The sequence below is a fragment of the Cetorhinus maximus genome, chromosome 19, assembly GCF_964194155.1.
Source record: "Cetorhinus maximus chromosome 19, sCetMax3.hap1.1, whole genome shotgun sequence".
NCBI lineage: Eukaryota > Metazoa > Chordata > Chondrichthyes > Lamniformes > Cetorhinidae > Cetorhinus > Cetorhinus maximus.
Genome location: NC_135897.1, coordinates 76,993,378 through 77,015,329, shown reverse-complemented (window position 1 = coordinate 77,015,329; position 21,952 = coordinate 76,993,378). Strand labels below are relative to the sequence as shown.

Genomic DNA, 21,952 nt, shown 5'->3' with positions numbered 1-21,952 from the left:
AAGCTTGCAGCCTGACTCTAATTCAATTAAACCACACAGACAGGACCATCTACACTTGCACCCATAAACTTACTTTACAATAAACCACAATATTATGAAAATTATTATAGTTTTGTGACAATGTGAAGTCATGAAATTATAAGAAGGGAACATGTGGATTTCATAATAACTAGTAATGTGAGGTAATCACCTGAGTTCTGGGGGTTTTATTGGATGTATCATTAAAGCCGTCAGCTCATAGGAACAAAAACACAAAAAATAGAAGCAGGAGTGGACAACGTGGCTCACCAAGGCTGCTCCACCATTCAGTACAATCATGGCTGATCTTGGGCTTCAATTCCATTTTTCCACCTGCTTCCCATATCCCTTAATTCCTTGAGAGACAAAAATCTGTCTATCCCAGTCTTAAATGTATTCAACGATGAAGCAACCACAACTGTCTGGGGTAGAGAATTCCCCTTTGACTGAAGTAATTTCTCCTCATCTCAGTGCTAAGTGATCAGCTCATTGCTCAGATGTAGATGAAGAGAGCAAATAAAATGTTGGATTGATAGCCGAGGGGGTTAGTTATACGTCTGAGGTGGTGGTCTTGAAGTTGTTCTTGGTGAAGCTGTTTCTGGAGTACTGTTTTGTTTTAGTCTCCATATTATAGGAATGGTATATAATTACTCGAGGGAGTCAAAAGATGTCTACAAAGGTGATTCTTAAATTCAAGAAGATTGATTTATGAGGAAAGATTGCCTACCCAGAGACTTCACTCGTTGGAGGGAAAAAAATGGGGGTGGTGGAGCAGATAGCGATCTTTAAGATTTTCCAGTATGGATAATTTGTTACTAGGGTGTCAGAGGAAAATTGCAAAATTTATTGTTTTCTTTTTTAAAGATCAGGTGAGGTTTGGAAAGGTAGGCAAGATGGACCAATGGTGGTCTCCCAAACCATTACTATGTTATGTTACTATAAATTTTTTTTCTGAGGTAACTTTAAAAATAGAATTATGGTATCATAGAAGGGTTACAGCATAGAAAGAGGCCATTCAGCTCATTGTGCCTGCTGTCTGGAAGCACAAAAGAGTAAAGTAAAACAATATATACTATATTCTGTACTAACTGATCCAACTGAGGAGAAAATGAGCAGGTTATGAATAACTTGTAGCAGTTTTTTATTTTTGTAATGTATTCCATAATATTACAGCTATATCTCTTGCGCTTGTATACGTGATAGTTGCTTTGCCTTCTGAAATATAAACAGTAGGGATCGCTGGGTGGACTGTACTATTAAAGTTGAAGGGAGGGTCTGAAATAAAGTGCCAAATTGAAGATATTTTGCAATGTCAAGGAACTATCATTTTTCCTAATATTATTTGGGATGCTTTAAAGCAGGCTTGTGTGTGTGTGCGTGCTAATTTAATTAAACTAGAGACGGTTAGACTGCAAGGTTTAAATTATCAAAGAAGTGAGGTGTAAAACCGGCATTTGAAATGGAGATGAGTAAACTAGGATGGTGTGAATGAAATTTGCATTTTTAGATAAGTGGAATAGGGGTTTGATTTTCAAAGGGACATGGAAAATGTTTACAACTGGCAAGATAAATAAGGCAGTGTTATTACATTGATTTTTCCCAAAAGTGCTGACCATAATGAGAACATGAAAGATTTTTAAATTCTGGGAGAAGTAACTTCTAAAGAAAGTGGAAACAATGGAATTTACAAATCAAAAGGGATAAAATGCATTTAAAGAAGGATGGAAGGTTGTGTGAGGTGTGGCCATGAGAGATTTGGAAAGGTGACTATGAAACAGACTTGGGGGAAAAAGTCTCTAGCCACCCTGCAGAAGTTTGCTGTTCTAGTAACCAAAGTTGTGTTAAAAGCCTTTGGAATTCCATTATCCAGTGTGCGCTTGTGTTAATACGGCGGGATGACTTTATTAATTTGGAATCTATTTGGGCTGTTGCCTTAAAGGGGATGATAAGTTGGGAGTCTGGTTGAGTAGAAATTTGGGGAACTGTTATAACTGTGTAACTGTAATGTGTGTCTTTAAGTTTGTTGTTCTTTTGTTAATAAATGTTTTGATTTAATCTTTAAAATCTCTAAAGGTTGTAAAAGATTAGCGGATTCATTACTTCTGACTTCAGTGCACAAGCTTCTCATAATAAATGCAAATTGCAAAATCGTTGTGATAACTTGGCCAAGTTTCCCTTGTGGATTTGGTCAGCCTGGCAAATATCACCTGCCATATCATAACAGCAAAAAGGCTGCTATGATAAGATATTGGATATGATGCAAATTAGGAAAGTTTGAAACAAAGTTTTATATATTGCCTGGCCTTCATAAGAAAAGTTATTCCCTAATAAAGTGGATAGTAAAAGTAAAAAACTATGTCATAATGTATGCAAACATTTATTTATAAAACTATAGTTGAAACAAATTAATGGTAATGGAAGAGCATTCCTGATCTTCCAAAATCCCACCATGCTACTCAATTCCAGATGTTAGGACTTTTTTTTTTAAAACTCTTATTTTGAGATTGAAGAGAATATACATTACAAACCATCTTCATGTAGAAAAAAAAACCTGCTGAAAATTGATTTTTTTTTTGTAAATGTTAAACCCGGGAACCCAAAACTGAACTGGGGTTGTGTTATGTTTTGGCTTGATTTGCATAAGGTTTGAGACAATTAATGTCAAATATAGGTGGTGTGTTGCCAGGATTTTGCATCATTGAGTTGATGCTTATCAATTGGTTTCATTTTATTTGGGAATAATCAAACTGAGGACTCTGAATGAACAGCGTTTTGAACAACGGCACCTAGTTGTGAAGGAACCAGTTTAATGTTGATTACTGATAATAGATGCAAAGTATTTTCAGGCCATTGTCTGCAATCCATTGTCAGGAATTCATCCCTGATTAACCATCTGATGGTTGGAAATATTTTTGCAGAGTGTTCATCCATATTAATTACTTGGGCATTCTAAGCTAATTATGTCTAAATAATGCCCTGCTCCTGTGATGAAGTCTTCTGTTTGTTATGAGTTAATAATTTGGACTTCTTTTCTCATCTTGATTTTGTGGATGCAGGACCAATATTTAGAATTAATTTTAAAATATTTTTCTGATCAGTGCCATAAATATTTTTAATTTTGCTAATAGAAAGGAACACAGATGTTGAAGGAAATTCTGAAGATAGATACTGCAAGTTCAGCCCCTCAGAATGAAAATAATGTGTCCTCTAATGTAAAGCAAGAAATCTCTCAAACCACCACTGCCCATCATGAGAAACCAGGATATACCTCCCACCAACGTCCAGTAAAAAAACTTGGTAAGTAATAAATGCCATTTGAACTGATGCACTGTAGTACTGTAAACCTTTTAACTTCCTTCCTTCTGTTTAAAGATTAATTCCATGAAGAGGATGGGGGTGGTCTGTTTCGGTAACTGCAAAGCCAGTAGACTCCCAAAGACGGGTGTGAATTTGAATCCCAATCTCAGTTTACGTTTGTACTTTTAGCTTCTCTCTGGAGATGAGCAACCTTGTTTGCGAATGGGAGATCTCGCTTTGTGTCTACAAGTCAAATCTCTACCGTGAAATAGATCAGGAGCGGACAACATAGTGAGAGACTCATCCGTGGGACTAGTTTTAGAATTATGTTGATAGCGGCCTGTGAATCTGTTGCACACAGCTACAGTCATGAAAAATGGGCGCAGGGGAAAAAATAACTTAACGCACAGTGACCAAAACCATATAGCATTACCTAATCTCCCCACCGCCCCCCGTCCAGCAAAATTTCTCCCCGTCCTCATTTCTGGTGATGTGACTTCACACTAAGCTATGTTCCTACTGGTCTTGGATGCCTCTGGCACTTTGCCCAAGTACCCAGTATTGATATGGGAAACTTGATGGTGACAGTAAATGATAACAGGCCATCTGAATACGGGAGTTTTCATCAGATTAAAGTTTATCCTGCTGTTAACCTGCCAACCTCACCCATGCATTTAAAACGGGCATCATCGGATCATACTTGGGTATGGTAATCCACTTGTACTATGAAGCCAATTCTTTTCACAGGCCATGTGAATTCAACATTACCCAATCTATGTAATCACCTGTAGAACTATTCTGCAGAGCTTCTCTTGCCCTCGAAAGTAAATTGGGTAGAACTCATATAATTTACCAAATGAACTGCTGTCATACCTGTACAATTATTATGACTCCGTCCCTATAAGTAACTGCTAATATTGGAGTAAACTTATTGTCTGCAAGAGGCAGTCATCAGTGATTTTCCATCAATTTATGTTCGATTGGGGATTTACAGTGTTTGTCAAGGTAAGGTAGTTGAATTACCATAATCAACAAAAGTGGCTGAAGTTGTTCATCAGATTTTGTTGATGATGATGATTTAGCTTCTTTGACCTTTTTGGGTGTTGTCACTCCAAGCTAGTTCCTCAATCCTATTGGTACCTCATTAAAAGAAATGTATTTTTTTTTAAAGGGACATTTTTAATTTTGACTGCTCTTTAAAAATTGTGCTGAGTGACCATTAGGCTCAGCCAATAAACATTGTTGAATTTTCCATTTAATTACTGTTGCTGGCAACATTCTTATGTTTATCTGTATGTTTTTTGGAAAATAGCTTTTCTTGTGTAAATCTTTTTCCCAGCTGCACAAATCAACAAACCTCAGGGCTCACTGGGTGGAGAAATCTCAGGACATTTTCGAGGGCGACAGCAGCCTCCTTTATCTACTCCAGTGTCAGAGTTGCTTGCCGTTTGTGCCAGAATTGGTCTACCACATCCAGATTTCTCCTTTATCAAGACCCCACAGGTTGGAACATATTTGAATGCTTAACAGTTTGTTTACCAATCAGCAGCATGCTAAATGCTATCTTTCACTGACCAAAGGCAAACCTGATAATCAACTGACTGTTTCAGTTTTTAGTCTTTGAATTGGTTTGGCTGGTGCTAAAGAATTTACTTGTTGCATTTCTCTCAAGTGCTGAAATATAATTATGACAATTAAGATTAGATTACTGGACGTTTATTTGTTGAAGTTTTTCTGCGATGCAAGTTGGTATTTTTCCAAGGACACTGATTATTTTTATCATCTTGCTAAATCTTCTCCCCCACTACAAGTTTTTATCAACAATTATGATTCACTCCACAATCAAATCAGTTGCCCATAACATCCAAACATGGGCTGTGTAAACAAATGTCAGACTTGTCTATAGTTTCTCCTTTCAATCAGTTCCATTCTTGCTGATACTGAATCTGCCCAGGACATCAGGAGAACTCTTCTGTTTTTTGAATTGTATCATGGGCTCTTTAGTGCCCACTTGAGAGGGTTTGATATTTCATCTGAAAGACAGCAGCACTTCCTTAGCACTGCACTGAAGTATCAGTCTAGATGATGCGCTAAAGTTTTTGGAGTGGATCTTGAACTCTGCCTCTTGACTCAGATGAGACCTGGTAATGCATGTGAGTGGGCTATCCATGAATAAATACCACAGTTGCTGACTAGACAACACTAGCAGACAAATTGCTGTCTTTAATTCTTTCTTGTGAAAAGTACCATTGATGTGCCCATAATTAGCAAATATACTGTTTATTTTGACTAAAGTTTACTGTTGACTTAGATTTATATTGACTTTTTAAAAAGATATAAGCTTGAAGGTTGCTGCAGATATTTAAATTACTTGACATTAAAGCATATTAGAGGAATGTTGACCAAGTAGATTCCGTATCTAGCAACCTGAACAAGGTGCTTCTAATGTGGAGAATCTGAGAGGGTGCTGACTTGTACTGTACTGCACTGCTGCTACTTAACAATAGTGCCGGAAGCTTATTTGTTACATGTATTATATTATATCATTCATTTTAACTATTATATGCTATGAACTGTGTGTTTCAGATGAGGAGAATGGAACAAAGCAGTAATTATTACTTTAAATAATCCCTAAACACGACAATCAATGATATTATATACAGGAAGACATTGGCTAGTAAACCGAATGCTCCAAAGAAGGGATTCTTACTTCCCACAACATTTAAAGAGCACAGTTTCTCCAAATGATCAGGACCATTTTAATGTAAACAGCTAGGAATTTAAGGAAGAAGTGGAATAGATTTTGAAAAGTTGTCAAGATGTCATTCTAATAATAAACTATTTAAACCTCAATATTCTATATAATCCCTGTAGTTTTAGCAGCTAACTGATAAAATTCATGTTATTGTTGGTGCTGATCATTTAGAGAAACTGTGCTCTTTAAATGTTGTGGGAAGTAAGAATCCCTTCTTTGGAGCATTCGGTTTACTAGATGCAAAGTAATTTACATGACATCATAAATTGTGAATCGGAAGAGAAAAATTAGTGCTTTTATATATAAAACTATTGTCCCACTAAGTGAAGTAGGACTAGTATTGAAATGTTTTGTTAATTAGAAATCAAATATTCTGAAGAGGGACGAAAACACAAAATGCTGGAAAAACTCAGGTCTGACAGAATCTGTGGAGAGAGAGACAGAGAAAACATTTCAAGTCCGTATGACTCTTCTTCAGATCTGTCATACAGACTCGAAACGTTATCTCTGTCTGTCTCTCTCCACAGATGCTGTTAGACCTGCTGAGTTTTTCCAGCATTTTTTGTTTTCATTTCAGATTTCCCGCATCCGCAGTATTTTGCCTTTACTCTTAAAAGGGTACTTGTTTTCACATTTAATTGGCCCTATTGGTTCTCAACAATGTAATAATTTATGATCCATCATTCTATATATGATTTAACCATTAGTTGTTAATGAAATGTTCCTGTTTTCACCAGGGCCTGACAGTTTGCCAAGTGAAGTTAGCAAATGGTTTGCTAGTGCATGGACCTCAGTGCCAGTCAGACAGTGAAGCCCAGGAAAAAGCTGCAGCATTTGCATTACAGCGACTGGTACAAACAACATCCTTGCTATTTTTAACTTGCTAATTTGCCAGTTGAGAATTCAACCGATTTAAACTTAGCCTTTTTAAAAGAATACCTTTCGCTGTCTAATTTTTGATGCTGTATTTACTTGCTATTTTAATTTTTGCTCTCTCAGAATGCCACAGGACAAAATGTTTCCCTTCCTCCAAATATGTTTCATGGTTATCAACCAGTTACAAGAACTGTACCACCTCGAGTCATTCCACCATCCTTTGGTCAGACCTCTGGTGAGAAATATCTAATTTATGATAATTAAAATCTTAGCATTTGCTAATTACTGTAGCTTTTCCTTTTAGTTCTGAGTAACCCACAGTACAGAAATAGCTAGGCATCAATGTCTAATTAAAAAGTGTAATGTAGGCCTTGGGAATTAATGAAATAATGTAAAATTCTGGAACTGTTTAACTGATAATTAATATCTGTTTTATTCTCCAAGGGTTTCTCAGCACTGCTATTTTCTCTCCAGTTTCTAAATTCTTTTGCATAGGCAACATCATTCAGCTCTTGTTTTTCTTCCATGTCCTGCCACGAATGCTGCATTGAAATTTGTAGATGTTGGGCTTAATAGATCATTAAACATAGAAATGTGTGTTTTTTTTTTAAATAAGCTTTACAATTTATGATTAGCTTATTCCAAGTAAAGCTGTCTTTCTAGAGAGGTTAAGGGGCAGTCTAATGGCAGAATGAGTCACTGGATGCATGCTGGTTGATGTTTTTTTAATGAAGGGAAGGGATAGAAACTTCAAATTTGAATGCAGCAGACCAAACATGACAAGCAGGGAAAGAAAGGGAAACGAAACTCAGCATTGTGGAGCATATCAAAGGACTTTTAACAGCAGGAAATGGCATGAAATGGAAATTAGAATTGTTGGAAATTAAAATTAAAATAGGACAGTGCAATGTTTTTTAAATATTCCCAAACATTAGAGTTCTACAATATTTGAATATATTTCAATCCTCAGGTGGCATGATGCCCACAGCTCCAAATGGGTATGGTCCTGTACCTTGGACAACTTTGATTCCTCCCCCACTGTACAATAACTTTCAGATCCCATATTCAGGAAACATCTGCCCTGGAGGAGTACTTATTGGTGCTCACAATCAGTTTGTGCCTTTGCAGGTAAGTTTCTTTCATGCTTTAAAAAAAATTGCTTTCTCTGCAGCTGAAGGAAGCGGTATTTTGAAACATGGAAAAGATCACAGATGAAGGGATCGCGCATGGTAATATTCTCTTACTTGCGATCCCAACACATCAATGTGTTAAAAGTTTTGATAAACCATTTTGTTTAATTCATGTACTCAAACACAATGCCATTGGACCCCAATTTACCTGATAGAGACTACTGCCTAATTTTGGCAGGCACATCATCGACACTAAATCAACGGCCTTAAAATTCATATGTGGGAATGGAGCAGTTAATTGATCTGCTTTTTAACCGATACCCACCTGGCTTCTGATGTGTGAGGGTGTGGGTAAGGTAGCAAAAAAAATAAATTTCCCCAAGTATCAGAGGTTATTTTACATGATGATTTAGGGGTTTTTTTTAAACAACACTTATTTATATGCCTTATCTTGAAGTACTTACAGCAAATTACATTTTAGTACTGTTAATCTGTAGGTGGACAAGGCAGCCAACCTGTGAACAACAGGCAGATCAATGTTTGGTTATTTTCGTGGTATTTTAGGAAAGAATGTTGACCAGGGTATTGGAACATCTCTTGAAATAATGCCACAGTGTTCTTTAACATCCACCTAAGCAAGAAGACAGGGCCTCGTTTTAACACTTCAAATAAAAGACAGCACTACTGTTAATACTGCACCCCCTCATCATTGTATTGAATTGCCAGCCTAGAATTTGTGTTTAAGGCCTAGAGTGGGGCTTGAAGCCACAACTTGGAGTCACTATCAACTGGCTCTGTGCTCCAAAAAAAAGTATAAGAATTCTGGACTCTCTTTGTAACAAAATATAAACACCTCCATAGTTACTATAATTTTAAAGGAGCTGGCTAATTTTCAGCTGTTTCATAATTTCTAATTAATGCTCCTAAATTACAAAGTTTAAGTTGGGTGGGGGAGAAATCTGCTCAAAAATGTTTGGCAATGTTTTTAAGTTTCTATTCAGAAATTGGAGTTTTGAGTACACCATATGCAGATATAAAGTACTAAAATGTAAACAAAATCCATCTGATGTGTCAATGGTTATATCCTCAGCTAACTTTAAAGGTTTTTGAATGGCAGTATATTAACCAACTTCATCTATCATCTCCTTTTATAGGTTATACTGACCAACCTTGTGGTATGTTGAGATGGGGGATTGTACTAAGAATTCCTCTTTCTTCAAGTGTAATTTCTGATATGCCTCTTTTTTTGGGTATGAAATGCTCCTTTCCTGAGAAGAAATAGATGTGGTTTGGTTGGGTCAGTAATGCCACTCTTATTTAGGAGTCAGAAATTTATGGATATAAGCTCCCCTCCGTCTTCATGTTGTAATAATATAAGAAATAGGAGCAGGAGTAGACCATACAGCCCCTCAAGCCTGCTCCTCCATTTTTGGTTAATCCTCAGCCTTAACTCCTTTCCAGCCTACTCCCCCTGATCCTCGGTCCCCTGAGACCAAAAATTTGTTCATTAAAGTGGACATTTCAATGCAATACTGAGGGGATGATGCATTATCATAGGTACCATCTTTCAGAATAGGCATTAGATTGGGGACTTATCTAGATATGGTTGCAAAAGGCTTGTGGCAAAGAAGAGTAGAATAGTTCTTCCAGTGATGTGGTTAACAAAGATCTCTCAGCTAACAGCACAAAAACATTAATTGGTTATTTATCTCATTTGCTTTTTTTTTTTGTGGCACATTTCCATACAAATTAGAAATAAAGCAAGAAAAGTGAGTACCTTTCAAAAGTAGTTCATTGTTAGGCAGCTTGGTTATCCTGATGACATGAAAGGAGTTAAATAAGTACCTCTCCAACTCTTGTCTGACATCCCAAATATCAACACAGGTAAATCACCTATGTCTTGCTGCAGTTCTGATAACAAAGACTTTAATAACATCTTGTATGATTCTTTCAGTTGGTAAACAGAATTTGAAATGTGGAGTTTTGCTTTCATACGAAGAGTAAAAATCCTACAAGCTAAGTAATTTTGTTTTCCTGTCACTGATCATTCTATTGTACAGATTACCATGTGTTTTTCTTATTTTAAAAGGTCACCAAGAGGAGGACAACCTTCAGTAAGACATATGATGACAAGGAATACAATCATTCAATTCAGCAAAAGTTTAATCAACCAGCAACTAAAATGGAGTTTTCTCATGCATCATCACATGGGTCTCCTGCTGCTGGGACCTCAAGAAACTTTTTTCAGCCTAGTCGAACACCTCTTGAACCCCAGAACAAATCAATTGGACAGACTCCCGTTCAACCCCAAGGGCAGCAACGGCCAACGGCAGGTTCTTCTGCTAAACGTAAGCACAGGAAACTGGCAGTCAATTTTGGAGCGTCCCAATTGCCCCAATAATTAAGGTGAATCAAATCATGCTGTTTCTGAAATTTAATTTCATATGGGGGTGTTTCTTTAAACAGCCTTGACATTCAATGTTGCATTTTTCTTCATGTCTTCATTCAGTGATGTGCTTTCCTAAATTTCAAAATTCTACTAGTTCACATTTTTAGCCAGATAAGGCTATCTCCACTGAAAGCCAATGCTCATGGATTCTTTTGCCCATGAAAAGATGGTGCTCTTCAATTCCATGTATTTAAGATTTTTAGTGGGGATATTCTAATCTGTCCCTCTAAATCAGGTCAAATGCTGCAAAATCCATTTCCATGCTTAAACAAAATTTTTGCCAACTGTGACCAGCTGCTGGAAAAGGCCATAAAACACTGCAGTTTCTGTTGATGTGAATTATATTTGTTTTCTATTTGCAATAGCAGTTCAAGTATCCTACTCTATCTTGAAGTTTCAATTTAGTTGAAATGTAGAAGTAATGTCTGACTTCTTTAAAAATAAATCTACTTTGTTCATATTTCAGCACAAACTCCAATAAACACTTGGGTCTGTGTAAGGTTTGTAGAAAAAAATTAATTAACACCAAAGACCATCTCCTAATATTTGAATTATTTAGTCACCCAATATTGCGTTCTACCTTGGGAAGCTCATTAGAACCATAGCATGATGTGCCCTTCGTAATTCTTTGAACCATACTATCAAGCAGACCTGGTGTTTTCCCACTAAGAGGTCAAATTATAGGACTGGCCATCGTCCATGCTACTCTTGTGGACTACCTGTTATATGACTCAGGTGTGATGTTGACAAGAAGGCAGATGGACAAGTACTTTTTGGGCTGCATGAGTGAGAAATATTAAAATCCAATAAATTGAGGATTAAAAGAGCATATAAAAACAGTTAACTTTTTTAAAAACTATAGCACAAATCAAATTAATTGTGTACAACATTCTGTCACTATTGCCTGAAGATGGCTATCTCGCTTTTAGATATAAATTATGTATTTTAGTCCAAAATATTTACTTTTGCCTTTATGCTAGGTATGGAACCACAACTTCCACAATTGCAAAAGCACTGATATTGCATGCCTTCTCCCCATTTTTCAACCTTCAGCAATCTTACAAATCAATGTGGAATTCTCAGCGCTCATATCATAAATAATCCACTTAAAGGTCTCTGTGACAGGACTTTCATTTTTACTTAAGGCTGATCATAACTTACCTGAGCTGTTGCTGGTATGGAAGCCTCATTTTTGGAAAGAGCAGTCAATTCTTCTTATTTTTAGTGGACAGTGTTTTCATGTTATGTGAGCTCTAAAAATCTAAGTAACTATTTAGTTTTTCTTTATAATAATTTGGTTTTGGATTTAGCTAGATCGACACCTTGTCATTTCTGCCCTTTCGTTTCAAACTCTGGCCCTGCAATTAATTGTTTCCACTTTGTAGTCTGCACCTTGATGCAAAAAGTTGAGTTTGTTCTGAATGTATTTATTTTAGGCAGTTTATTATGGCTCGAATTGCAGAATATAAGTCGGTGTACAGTATTCTGAAGTTTGAAAAAGATCTGCTTTTAAAGATAGAACTTTTGTAGCGCTCATTTTCCTTGACAAATTGCTCTTTTTTTAACATGGTAAAACACCTTGTAAAAGCTTGAAAAATTTCTTTAGGCATCATCTGGATGAAATTATTTGTTTAGCTTAATTAGGACAATGATTGAAAGTGCCCCATGATCTATGTAAATGACAGTTCCATGTAATTAGTGTTAGTGAATGGATTGGGCTCCCAGTGGGTTATATCCCTGTTGGCTTAATTTGCTAAACAAAATGCTTCGGAATTTGTTTCAAATTATATTTCTAAAAATAATCTTGGTATTAACCAATTAATTGCTTTTAGAGATTCTTCAAGCTGGCCATCTTTTGTATCAACACAGCACTTGTACTTGCTATGTCATAATACGGTCTTTTACATTGTGTTTCTCTCCCTTTCCTTTATATAAATGATCCCATTCTTTCACTGGGTTAGGTTATGTCCGTTTTTTGTGTTGTATTGAAAAATACTGATCCAGCCAAGGTAGTGTGCTTTGCATTATTTCATGCCTTTGTTTTTTTCCCTATTCTTTGCCTTGTCAATTATTCAGCCTCTCTTGTGGATGAGTGGCATTGCTTGATTTTTAAATAAGCTGGACAGTAGTTGTTAAGTCCAGTTATCTTGCATTTGATGTAGGAAAAATTGTAGAATTCAGCATTTAAAATCCATAAATTTAACAGGTTCATTCACCTAAATGCCCTGGAGTTTAATAAAAACTTAAGTTTTATTTTAATACCCATTTTTTTTTTCAGAACACTAATGTCTCATGCCCTTACATTGCTAAAACCTGCTATCTGTGTTTTGAAATGTTGAAATTGTTCTAGAAATATCCTTCCTAGCTATACTAAAAAGGCTTAAATACTGTAATTGAAAATGTTAATTGAATTTTAATTGTGATTCATTTTTCAAAAGGTATTCCAGATCCCTTTTTAGTGTCATCTGATGCCCCATATTTGTCCACATCTGCCGGTAACTTGTGAATTGCCATCAGTCATCCAGGGAACATCTGACTCTCCCAACTGCAATCTCCCATCTCAACATGCGTGACCATTTTTATAAATTTCATATAAATTTTTATTCAATATAGCCAATTATGTCCATTGTACAGTTAAAACACCAAAAGCCTGATGTGTTCATGTAAAACAATGTATTTTATACGACTAAAGAAAATTCAACTTCTGGTGTAGATGTTGTAGAAAGTGATTTAAGATTGTTTTATAGAAATCAGAAAATTTCAAGAATGATTTACTGCCTGATTTATAGGTTCTATGCATTCACTTGTGTTTTTTTTTGTTTTAGAATACCTTAAGCATTTTATCTACTTGTGACACAAACTTTTTAATGTCTATCAATAATAAAATTGCATTGCTTTTATGAGTACTCTAAATGTTGTATTAAAGCCTTTTCACATGGATCACACTAGGTTAGGAAAGATACAGTGAAAGGAAGTTGATGGCGACTCATTAGTCATTTATTGACAAATGTGGACTTTTTACATTTTATGTATTAAACAATGGAGAAGTTACTGGCTAATAACAATACAATTCAATGTTGCACTTTCTGCTGATGTGTATAGGTAAACTCAATATTACAAATAAAGCATTTTGTTACAAGTGTTCAAAATGTGTTGCTGACTTTGTTCTATTATTTAGTAATTTGTAACAACCTAGGAAATGTAAGATTAAACTAAGGTTGTTTCTGAGTATTTTACCATTTTCCTCAATCTCATGATCCATGACTCAGTGCATTGAAATTTTATCTGGACCCTGTTTGTGCACTCACTTATTGTGCAGTATGTAACTTGACCCCAGGAAACTAATATATGTGTGGTGCAGTGCCAGGAGGATTGGTATACATTCTGTGTGACTGTTTTACAGAATGATTTTCGAACTGATTTGTACAAATTGTGTGGTCCATCTACTATCTGTCTCCCTCTCCTCCTTTCACATTAGTAATTGACAGTTTTTGGATGCTGGAAAAGTTGGAAAAAAGCAATTGCCACTTTAACAGCATGCCTAGCAACCAGTTTGAGTGGTGTAAACAGTGACTTGAGAACATTGTATTGTCTATCCTCTTGGTTGAGAAACGTTACAATGGACCCCAGGACATGGAGGAAGATTGACTTGCCAGTGACTTTTTTTCCATTTTTTTTTTCCATTTACAAACAACTTATTGACTAAAATGTTCTATTTTTGCAGCTAAAACTCTTAACTCTCTTACTGATGTGAAGCTGCTCTGCAGCCTTAGGTACTTGTGTACATCTTACTCTTCTCCCCCCCCCCCCACACCCCTGCTCAAGTCACGCTTTAGTTTTTCATCATTTTAGCCTTAGGACTTGTGCTAGTTAATAGTGTACTTTGTACTGGTGGTGATTGCATATTGTAGGCCTGATCCGTGTACTTGAGTTTTTTTAAGAAAAAACATGTTTTTCTGTCCTGTTTACAATTCTATAATAAAATTAGAAGGGTCATTGACCTGAAACAGCAACTCTGTTTCTTTCTCCACCAATGCTGCCAGCCCTGCTGAGTATTTCCAGCATTTTCTGTTTTTAATTACTTAAAATTAGAGCTGGCCATTCAGAGGTGATGTCAGAAAGTACTTCACACAAAGGGTAGTGAAAATCTGATCTGAAACTCTTTTGTATGGGGACCAAAACTGTGCACAATACTCCAGGTTCGGTCTCACCAATGCCTTGTACAGTCCTTGTCAACAGGACTTAAAAGAACCAGCAATTTACAATGCCAAAACAGACTCATAGATTTTCTTAGCAAGGGTATCAAGGGTTATGAAACCATGGTGGGTGGATGGAGTTGAGATGCAAATTAGCTACGATCTAACGGAATGATAGAACAGGTGCAAAGGGCTGAAGGGCCTATTCCTATTCCATTAAACAGTTGGCAATATAATTTCAGACACTATTCATAAGAACTAGGAGCAGGCAATTCAGCCCCTGGAGCCCACCCCACCATTCATCACGATCATGGCTGATCTCATTTCGGCCTCAACTCCAACTTTTCGCACTCTCCCCATAACCTTTCAACCCGTTACTAATTAAAAATCTGTATCTCCTCGAATTTATTCAACATCCCAGCATCCACTGCACTCTGAGGTAGTGAATTCCAAAGATTCACGACCCTTTGAGAAAAGTAATTCCTCCTCATCTCTGATTTAAATCTACCAGCCCCTTAGCCTAAAACCATGGCTTCTCGTTCTAGAATGCCCCAGAAGGGGAAACATCCACTCCATGTCTACTTTGTCTATCTCCTTTAGCATCTTATATACCTCAATTAGATCTCCTCTCATCCTTCTAAACTCTAGTGGGTATAGACCTAAACTGCTCAATCTCTCCTCATAAGGCAAGCCCTACATCTCTGGAATCAATCTAGTGAACCTCCTCAACTGCCTCCAGTGCAACTACATCCTTCTTCAAGTATGGGGACCAAAACTGTGCACAATACTCCAGGTGCGGTCTCACCAATGCCTTGTACAGTCCTTGTCAACAGGACTTAAAAGAACCAGCAATGAGACAATACCCTACATTTTAGTGAGAATGCAGAGTCTTTTCACAATCCAGCCAAGTTATAAGGTCAAGGCAGTTTTTTATGGATTTTTTTTTTCTACATCTAAACTTCATGTTAAATGCTTATTTTTTTCTGCCACGTGAGATCAGCTACACCTGCATCTAATGACCAGGGTAGGTGATTTATCTCCATAATTATATTTTCATTATCTCCAAGATCATTGTACAAAACTGTACTTCAAGGACAGTAAGTCACGCTTTAGTTTTTCATCATTTTAGCCTTCGGACTTGTGCTAGTTCATAGTGTACTTTGTACTGGTGGTGATTGCATATTGTAGGCCTGATACGTGTACTTGAGTTGTTTTTTTAAAAAAACATGTTTTTCTGTCCTATTTACAATTCTATTAATTACAGACCAACCACTTTTGGCTACGATCTAACGGAATGATGGAACAGGTGCAAAGGGCTGAAGGGCCTACTATCCCATTAAACATTTTGTCCAGTACAAAACCAGGGTGTGGCTACTTAACAGTCACTTGTGAGATTGCTATTATCTGCCTCTCTATCTCTAGTTCAGAATTTCACACTTGCCTAAGCCAACAAACTTGTCTTGTTGGAGGAAATACCAGTGAATACTATATCTACGATTGTGAAGGGGGAAAAATGACTACTTGCATATAAAGCATAACCAAGCTCTGAGATAAAAACAAAAAACTACTGTGGATGCTGGAAATCCAAAACAAAAACAGAATTACCTGGAAAAACTCAGCAGGTCTGGCAGCATCGGCGGAGAAGAAGAGAGTTGACGTTTCGAGTCCTCATAACCCTTCATTCTGTTTTTGTTTTGGATAACCAAGCTCTGCACAGTTGTAAAACAAATCGGAACAGGAGTGAGGGAAGTGGCTAATGCTGTTGGTTTAAGAAAGGTTTTTTTTTAAGGTTGGAAGAAAGCAAAAAAAAGGTTGAGGAAGAATGCCAGTGTGGGAATAAAATGGCTGATGCCATCATTAATGTTGAAGAATGGAAAGAACATAGGAACAGGAGTAGGCCATTCAACCCGTGGAGCCTGTTCTGCCATTCAGTCCATTGAACCCGTTCCACAATCCAGTTAGATCTTGTCTGGAACAAAAATAAAAATACCTGGAAAAACTCAGCATGTCTGACCGCATCTGCAGAGAGGAACACAGTTAACGTTTTGAGTCCGTATGACTCTTCAACAGAACTAAAAATAGAAGAGAGATGAAATATAAGCTGGTTTAAGGGGGGATGGGACAAGTAGAGCTGGATAGAGGGCCAGTGATAGGTGGAGATAACCAAAAGATGTCATAGACAAAAGAACAAAGAGGTGTTGATGGTGGTGATATTAGCTAAGAAATGTGCTATTGGTGACATTAAGGGTAGAAAGCAGGACGAGCAAGGTACAGATAGCCCGGGTGGGGTGGGGGAAGGGATCGAAATAGGCTAAAAGGTAGAGATAAAAGAATGGATGGAAATACATTTAAAAATAATGGAAATAGGTGGGAAAAGAAAAATCTATATAAATTATTGGAAGAAAGGGGGTGGGGATGGAGGAGGGAGTTCATGATCTGAAGTTGTTGAACTCAATATTCAGTCCGGAAGGCTGTAGAGTGCCTAGCGGGAAGATGAGGTGCTGTTCCTCCAGTTTGCGTTGAGCTTGTCTGGTCTGTGTCAATCTACCTACCTTGTTTCCTTAACCTTTATCTCACAAAAATTTATCATTCAGTTTTGACATCTTCAACTGACCCAGCCTCAGCAGCTTTTCAGGGGAAATCCAAGTTTCTACTACCGGCTGTGTAAAGAAGTGCTCTCTGACAAGATCTCTGAATAGCCTAGATTCTAATTTTAATGTCACATGCCTTGGTTCTGGTCTTCCTATCAGAGGAAGTACTTTATCTCCACTGTATCAATTCCTTTGACCATTATAAACATATCCCTTGAATCCGCGTTAATCTTTTACACTTGAATGAATGCAAGCCTCATCCATGCAACATGTCCTCAGTTTTTAGCCTGAGAGGGGGAAGGGAGCACACGTGCAGATCAGAGGAGGAAAAGTGAAGAGAGCACCATCGAACCAGAGGAGTTTTTCAGAAATGGGTCGGCCTGAGACTGGAGACTGGTACATGAGGATTGGAGTCTGAGGACCAGGCTGCAAAAGCGGTGTGGGGAAAGACATGGGTGATTAGACGAGTGGGATTTAAGGTAACGGAGTCCTGGATGAAATGGGATTTATTACAGCCCTAATCCTTTGTAAAAACCGACTGCAGGTGTGAGTAGGAGGGTCTTGGTGGAAGAAGAATGTGTCAGCATCACCTATCATTCAATGCCAGCTACGTCATGCTCTGAATGTTCCTGGTGAGGTTACGCCTGTAAGGGGGGGGGAAACGACTCTGTTTCATTGTACTGGATGAGATAATTCCTCAGATTTGCATCTGTATAGCACCTTTCATGACCTCTCAGGGCTTCTCGCAAATCCGCTTTACAACATGTGAATTCCGAAGTGTTGTAATATAGGAATTTCTCAAGAGGAACCAAATGACACAGAGCCCACAGCCAGTGTACGTGTGTGTTTAAATAAGAGAGAGAGAGAGAGAAAATGTATGAGTGAGAAGTCAGGGCACCTCCCCTTTAAGATGGTCTGATGTGTGACGCGATGCGTCACAGGAGGGGTTGGGGGTGGGGGGGGGGGTGAGGTTATTGACCGGGAGAAAGCTGCACCAGCTGGCGTAAGCAGTCCCTACTTCCAAATGTGTAGAACCTGATTGTGGGAATGGAGGGATAAAGGTTCTCATCATGCCTTTTCACTGCCAGGGAGCCTTACAATCGGTTTGTTGTGAGGAGGCCCTGGGAAGAAGAGGAGGAAGAGGAGGAGGAGGAGGAGGAGGCGGCGCCAGAAGAATGCAAGTGTTTCATTTGGATACATTTACCCCTTCCTGGGATACAAAGTAACAGTGGAGGTTGGACCTGTTGCTCCCTGGTGTTGGGGCTTGTTGTTGTTGTTGTTGTTGAAATTCTGCCCCTGAGGATTTATTTTTAAACACACACATCTTCTCTGCCCATTTGCTACTCGCCTTCCTCTTCAATAAGCGGTAGTTTGATGGCTCCCGAGTCGCCCTGTGCCCCGGCTCTGTGATTTCTCCTGCGGGCCGGGGAGGTGGTTTTCGCCCGAGCCCTGCGCCCGCGATGGGTTCTGTCAGAAACGGTGTCCGGCGAAACGAGACGTACATTCTGGCCGTCGATGTTGGCTCCACGTCCATCAGGTGCCACGTGTATGACCCCGCTGCCAAGATCAAAGGCTTCAGCAGTAAGCCGGTAAGATCCGCGCGTCCAAGATCCACATGTATCGGGGCTAAGTCAGGCACCGAGCAAACCAGTAACCAGGAAGTCAGAGGGATATGTTTGTGAATGAGAGCTCGCTGCTTATCGAACCTTAGTCAATCTGTTCAACTTTTTTAAAATTGTGACCGCACTCATTGTGCACCCCCTGTATTTCCCTGCTGGAAGACTATAGGGGGTGGGGGGTAACCTTACCGAGTGCATTGATGTCAGTTTACAGGATAGGATGAGTAAGGGTCAGGTTCCGAGGGTAGGTCTACAGAATTAGCTTGTTATGATTCAGATGAAGTGCAGTGAATGGCCACTGATCATTGGTAGCTGGATAAATCCTGTTCTCCCTGAATGAGGTGCACTGGCGTTGAAATTCTGGGGCTCCTGTGTGGTTAAAATTGGAGCCGCCTTTATAAAACTAAGTAGAAAACGTTCACTCAAATTTTACTGCATGGGATTTTTCCCAATATTTTGTGGATCATGCTCGGGGGGGAATGACAGCGCCTTTGACCTTGGCTAAAAAAAAAATAAGGATATTACCTCGGATATTAGCAATGCTGAAGTACCTGTGTGTTCTATGGTGGGATACTCTTTCGAGTTATCAACAGTCACAGATTGCAACTCTTTTGAGTGCAATCACAGTTCTTGGTTTCCAGGAGTGGGACATGAACCCACAACCCTCTGATTCAAAGGCGAGGGTGCTATGAACTGAGCCACAGCTGACACCTCTTCTATGGTGGGATAGTGCAGTTGTTTACTAACCAACATATAGGCTTATCATTTTGCACCAAATCTTTGCAGTTGTCTGAATCCTAGCTAATAGGATATGGGGATTGGCATTCCAAATGTAACACAATCTTTAATTAACTAGGACTGACTATTTGCATGAATGCGGGCAGTAGTTCGGATAGAAGATTGTGTGCAGCTGGAAGTGTAATGTTTCCAGGCTATTTGTCAGCAGATACCGTAAAGCCCAATTGATAACTGTAAATGTGATAATGGGCTGCAAATAAAAGTACTTATGGACCAAAGGGCGGCAATTATGATGAGTGTGGCAGACATTTGGCTGAACAGATTGAGTAATTTATTGTACTATTAATTGGTGTAACAGAAAATTATGTCTGCATAAATTTAAATTGATCTTCTTGAATAAAAAGGGAAAATATTGGAAGTATGTGTCAGCATCCACAAAAGGAAAAGACCAGTAAAGAAAAACTTGCATTTTTTAAATGTATTTTTTAATGGCTGAATTGGTGGTATACACTTCTCTGAATCAGGTGGTCATGAGTTCAAGTCCCACTCCAGTGATTTGAACCAGACTGACACTTCTGCAATTTTGAGTGCTGAAAGTGCTGTCTTTCAGATGAGACGTTAAACTGAGGCCCCATTTTCCCCCTTGTGTGAATGTAGAAGACCCCATGCCATTATTTTGAAGAAAAGGGAAGTCTTCGCCAATATTTATCCCTTAACATCATAAAACGGAATAGCTGGTCATTGCTGTTCATGGACCCCTACTGTGCACAAATTAACTGCATACAAATTGGCTGCCGTGTTTCTTACAACGATGACCACACTTCAAAGAACCTTCCTTATTGGGTGTCAAATATTTTGGGGATATCTGTAGGTCATGAGAGGCACCAAAAAATTCAAGTTTTTTTTCTATGACTTCAGAATATTCTAAAGCACTTCATAACATTGAAGTACTTTTTGCTCAATTATGGAGTATGCATGCTTCTCAAGGGCAGTTAGGGATAGGCAATAAATATTGACCTTGCCAGCGATGCCCACATCCTGTAAATGAATATACATATATTTTTAAAAGTCCTTGCTGAACTAATTTTCAGGACATATAGATATAGCTAGGCTATATTGACAGCGCTGTCTGAAACAGAACTAGTCTGGGTCACTGAAGTTAATACATTGACTCGCAGCCAGTTCCAAGGAATCCTCCACTTGAAGTCTGAGGTACCACAGGAAGAAATTCAGGTCAAGACCTTTTCCCAATCATAAACTCAATAATCCTCAATATTGAAGCAGCAATGTCCAAAGTGCTTTGGACTCTGCTATGTTCCCTCATACCCTCAGATACAATCACATACTTAAGGTTCCGTTGTTAATGGTGCACTGCAGTATGGTGTATCCGTTGCAGGATTTTGAGTTGCTCCTATTCCTGACAGAAATTCTTGTTTAAAAAGGAGCCATAAATTGCTCCCTTTTTTTATTTGAACATCATTGCCTAAATAGTCTTGACTAGTTCACAGGATATCAACACCTCAAATATCTCACATGTATAGCACCTTTCAAATCCTCAGGATATCCCTAAGCACTTTTTAACTACTGAGTTAGACCTAAAGTGATGTAACAATTGGTGAACACTAATGTTCCACAAACAACAAATGAGATACTTGATGAGTTCATTTATTTTGGTAGAATTGATTGCAGAATGATTTTTCAGCCAGGACACCAGGTGAGCAAGCTCCCCATATTTTATTTCAATGCTGTCATTGGATCTTTGTCCACCCAAACAGGCAGGCTCATTCAGCATCTCAACAAAAGACAAGCTCCAAAAATGCAGCACACCCTTGGTACTGCATGCACTGAAGTTTCATCTTAGATAATGTCCTGGAGTGAGTCTTGAACATCCTCCCTACAAGTGTGCTACCATGGAACCTTGGATGTGTTGTTGTGTAAAGAGTTGATGCCTTTTGGCCCCTTGAACAATTAACAATATAGATTAATTTGGCACTGGTTGGTTATTGAAAAGTTAATTTATTGTAAATGTAAAATCAAATTGGCACCTGTACTTTTCCTTGTACTTTCAGTTCAGGTGCAAAAAAACTGAACTTTGACATTTATTTAGGGGTATAGAACCAAAAGTCACCGTGCATCAATAATAACATTGTTTCGGGCTCCATACAGCCAAACAAGTGTTGCTACGACAGTTATGAGGAAATACATATTTTTTGTAAAACAAATCTAGTTAGGATTTTGCAAATTACTTTCCAGATAACTGTTCATAGAGTTTTGGGACATAAT

The 21,952-nt window shown here is 38.2% G+C and overlaps 2 protein-coding genes across 9 annotated transcripts in view; both read left to right on the top strand.

Annotated features, from left to right (window-relative positions):
• xrn1 (5'-3' exoribonuclease 1) overlaps window positions 1–13,674 on the top strand; it is a 98,744-nt gene extending 85,070 nt beyond the window's left edge. For 5 of the 7 annotated variants that reach the window (XM_078564194.1, XM_078564199.1, XM_078564198.1 and 2 more), the window contains 7 exons: window positions 3,147–3,315; window positions 4,655–4,818; window positions 6,808–6,921; window positions 7,070–7,181; window positions 7,917–8,074; window positions 10,166–10,424; window positions 12,964–13,674. In XM_078564194.1, the coding sequence (XP_078420320.1) occupies window positions 3,147–3,315; window positions 4,655–4,818; window positions 6,808–6,921; window positions 7,070–7,181; window positions 7,917–8,074; window positions 10,166–10,424; window positions 12,964–13,031 (1,044 nt within the window). In that variant the 3' untranslated portion in view covers window positions 13,032–13,674. Of the gene's footprint in view, window positions 1–3,146; window positions 3,316–4,654; window positions 4,819–6,807; window positions 6,922–7,069; window positions 7,182–7,916; window positions 8,075–10,165; window positions 10,483–12,963 lie in introns of all 7 variants that reach the window. The other 2 variants (XM_078564196.1, XM_078564195.1) reach the window with 1 other exon arrangement.
• A 4,597-nt stretch (window positions 13,675–18,271) lies between these two features.
• The window catches only part of gk5 (glycerol kinase 5), a 91,424-nt gene continuing 87,743 nt past the window's right edge, over window positions 18,272–21,952 (top strand). The window contains exons 1-2 of one of the 2 annotated variants that reach the window (XM_078564208.1): window positions 18,764–18,901; window positions 21,445–21,543. Coding sequence is in view for 1 of the 2 variants with exons in the window: in XM_078564207.1 (XP_078420333.1) it covers window positions 18,773–18,901 (129 nt within the window). In the remaining variant the exon portion in view is untranslated. Of the gene's footprint in view, window positions 18,902–21,444; window positions 21,544–21,952 lie in introns of both variants that reach the window. The other variant, XM_078564207.1, reaches the window with a different exon arrangement.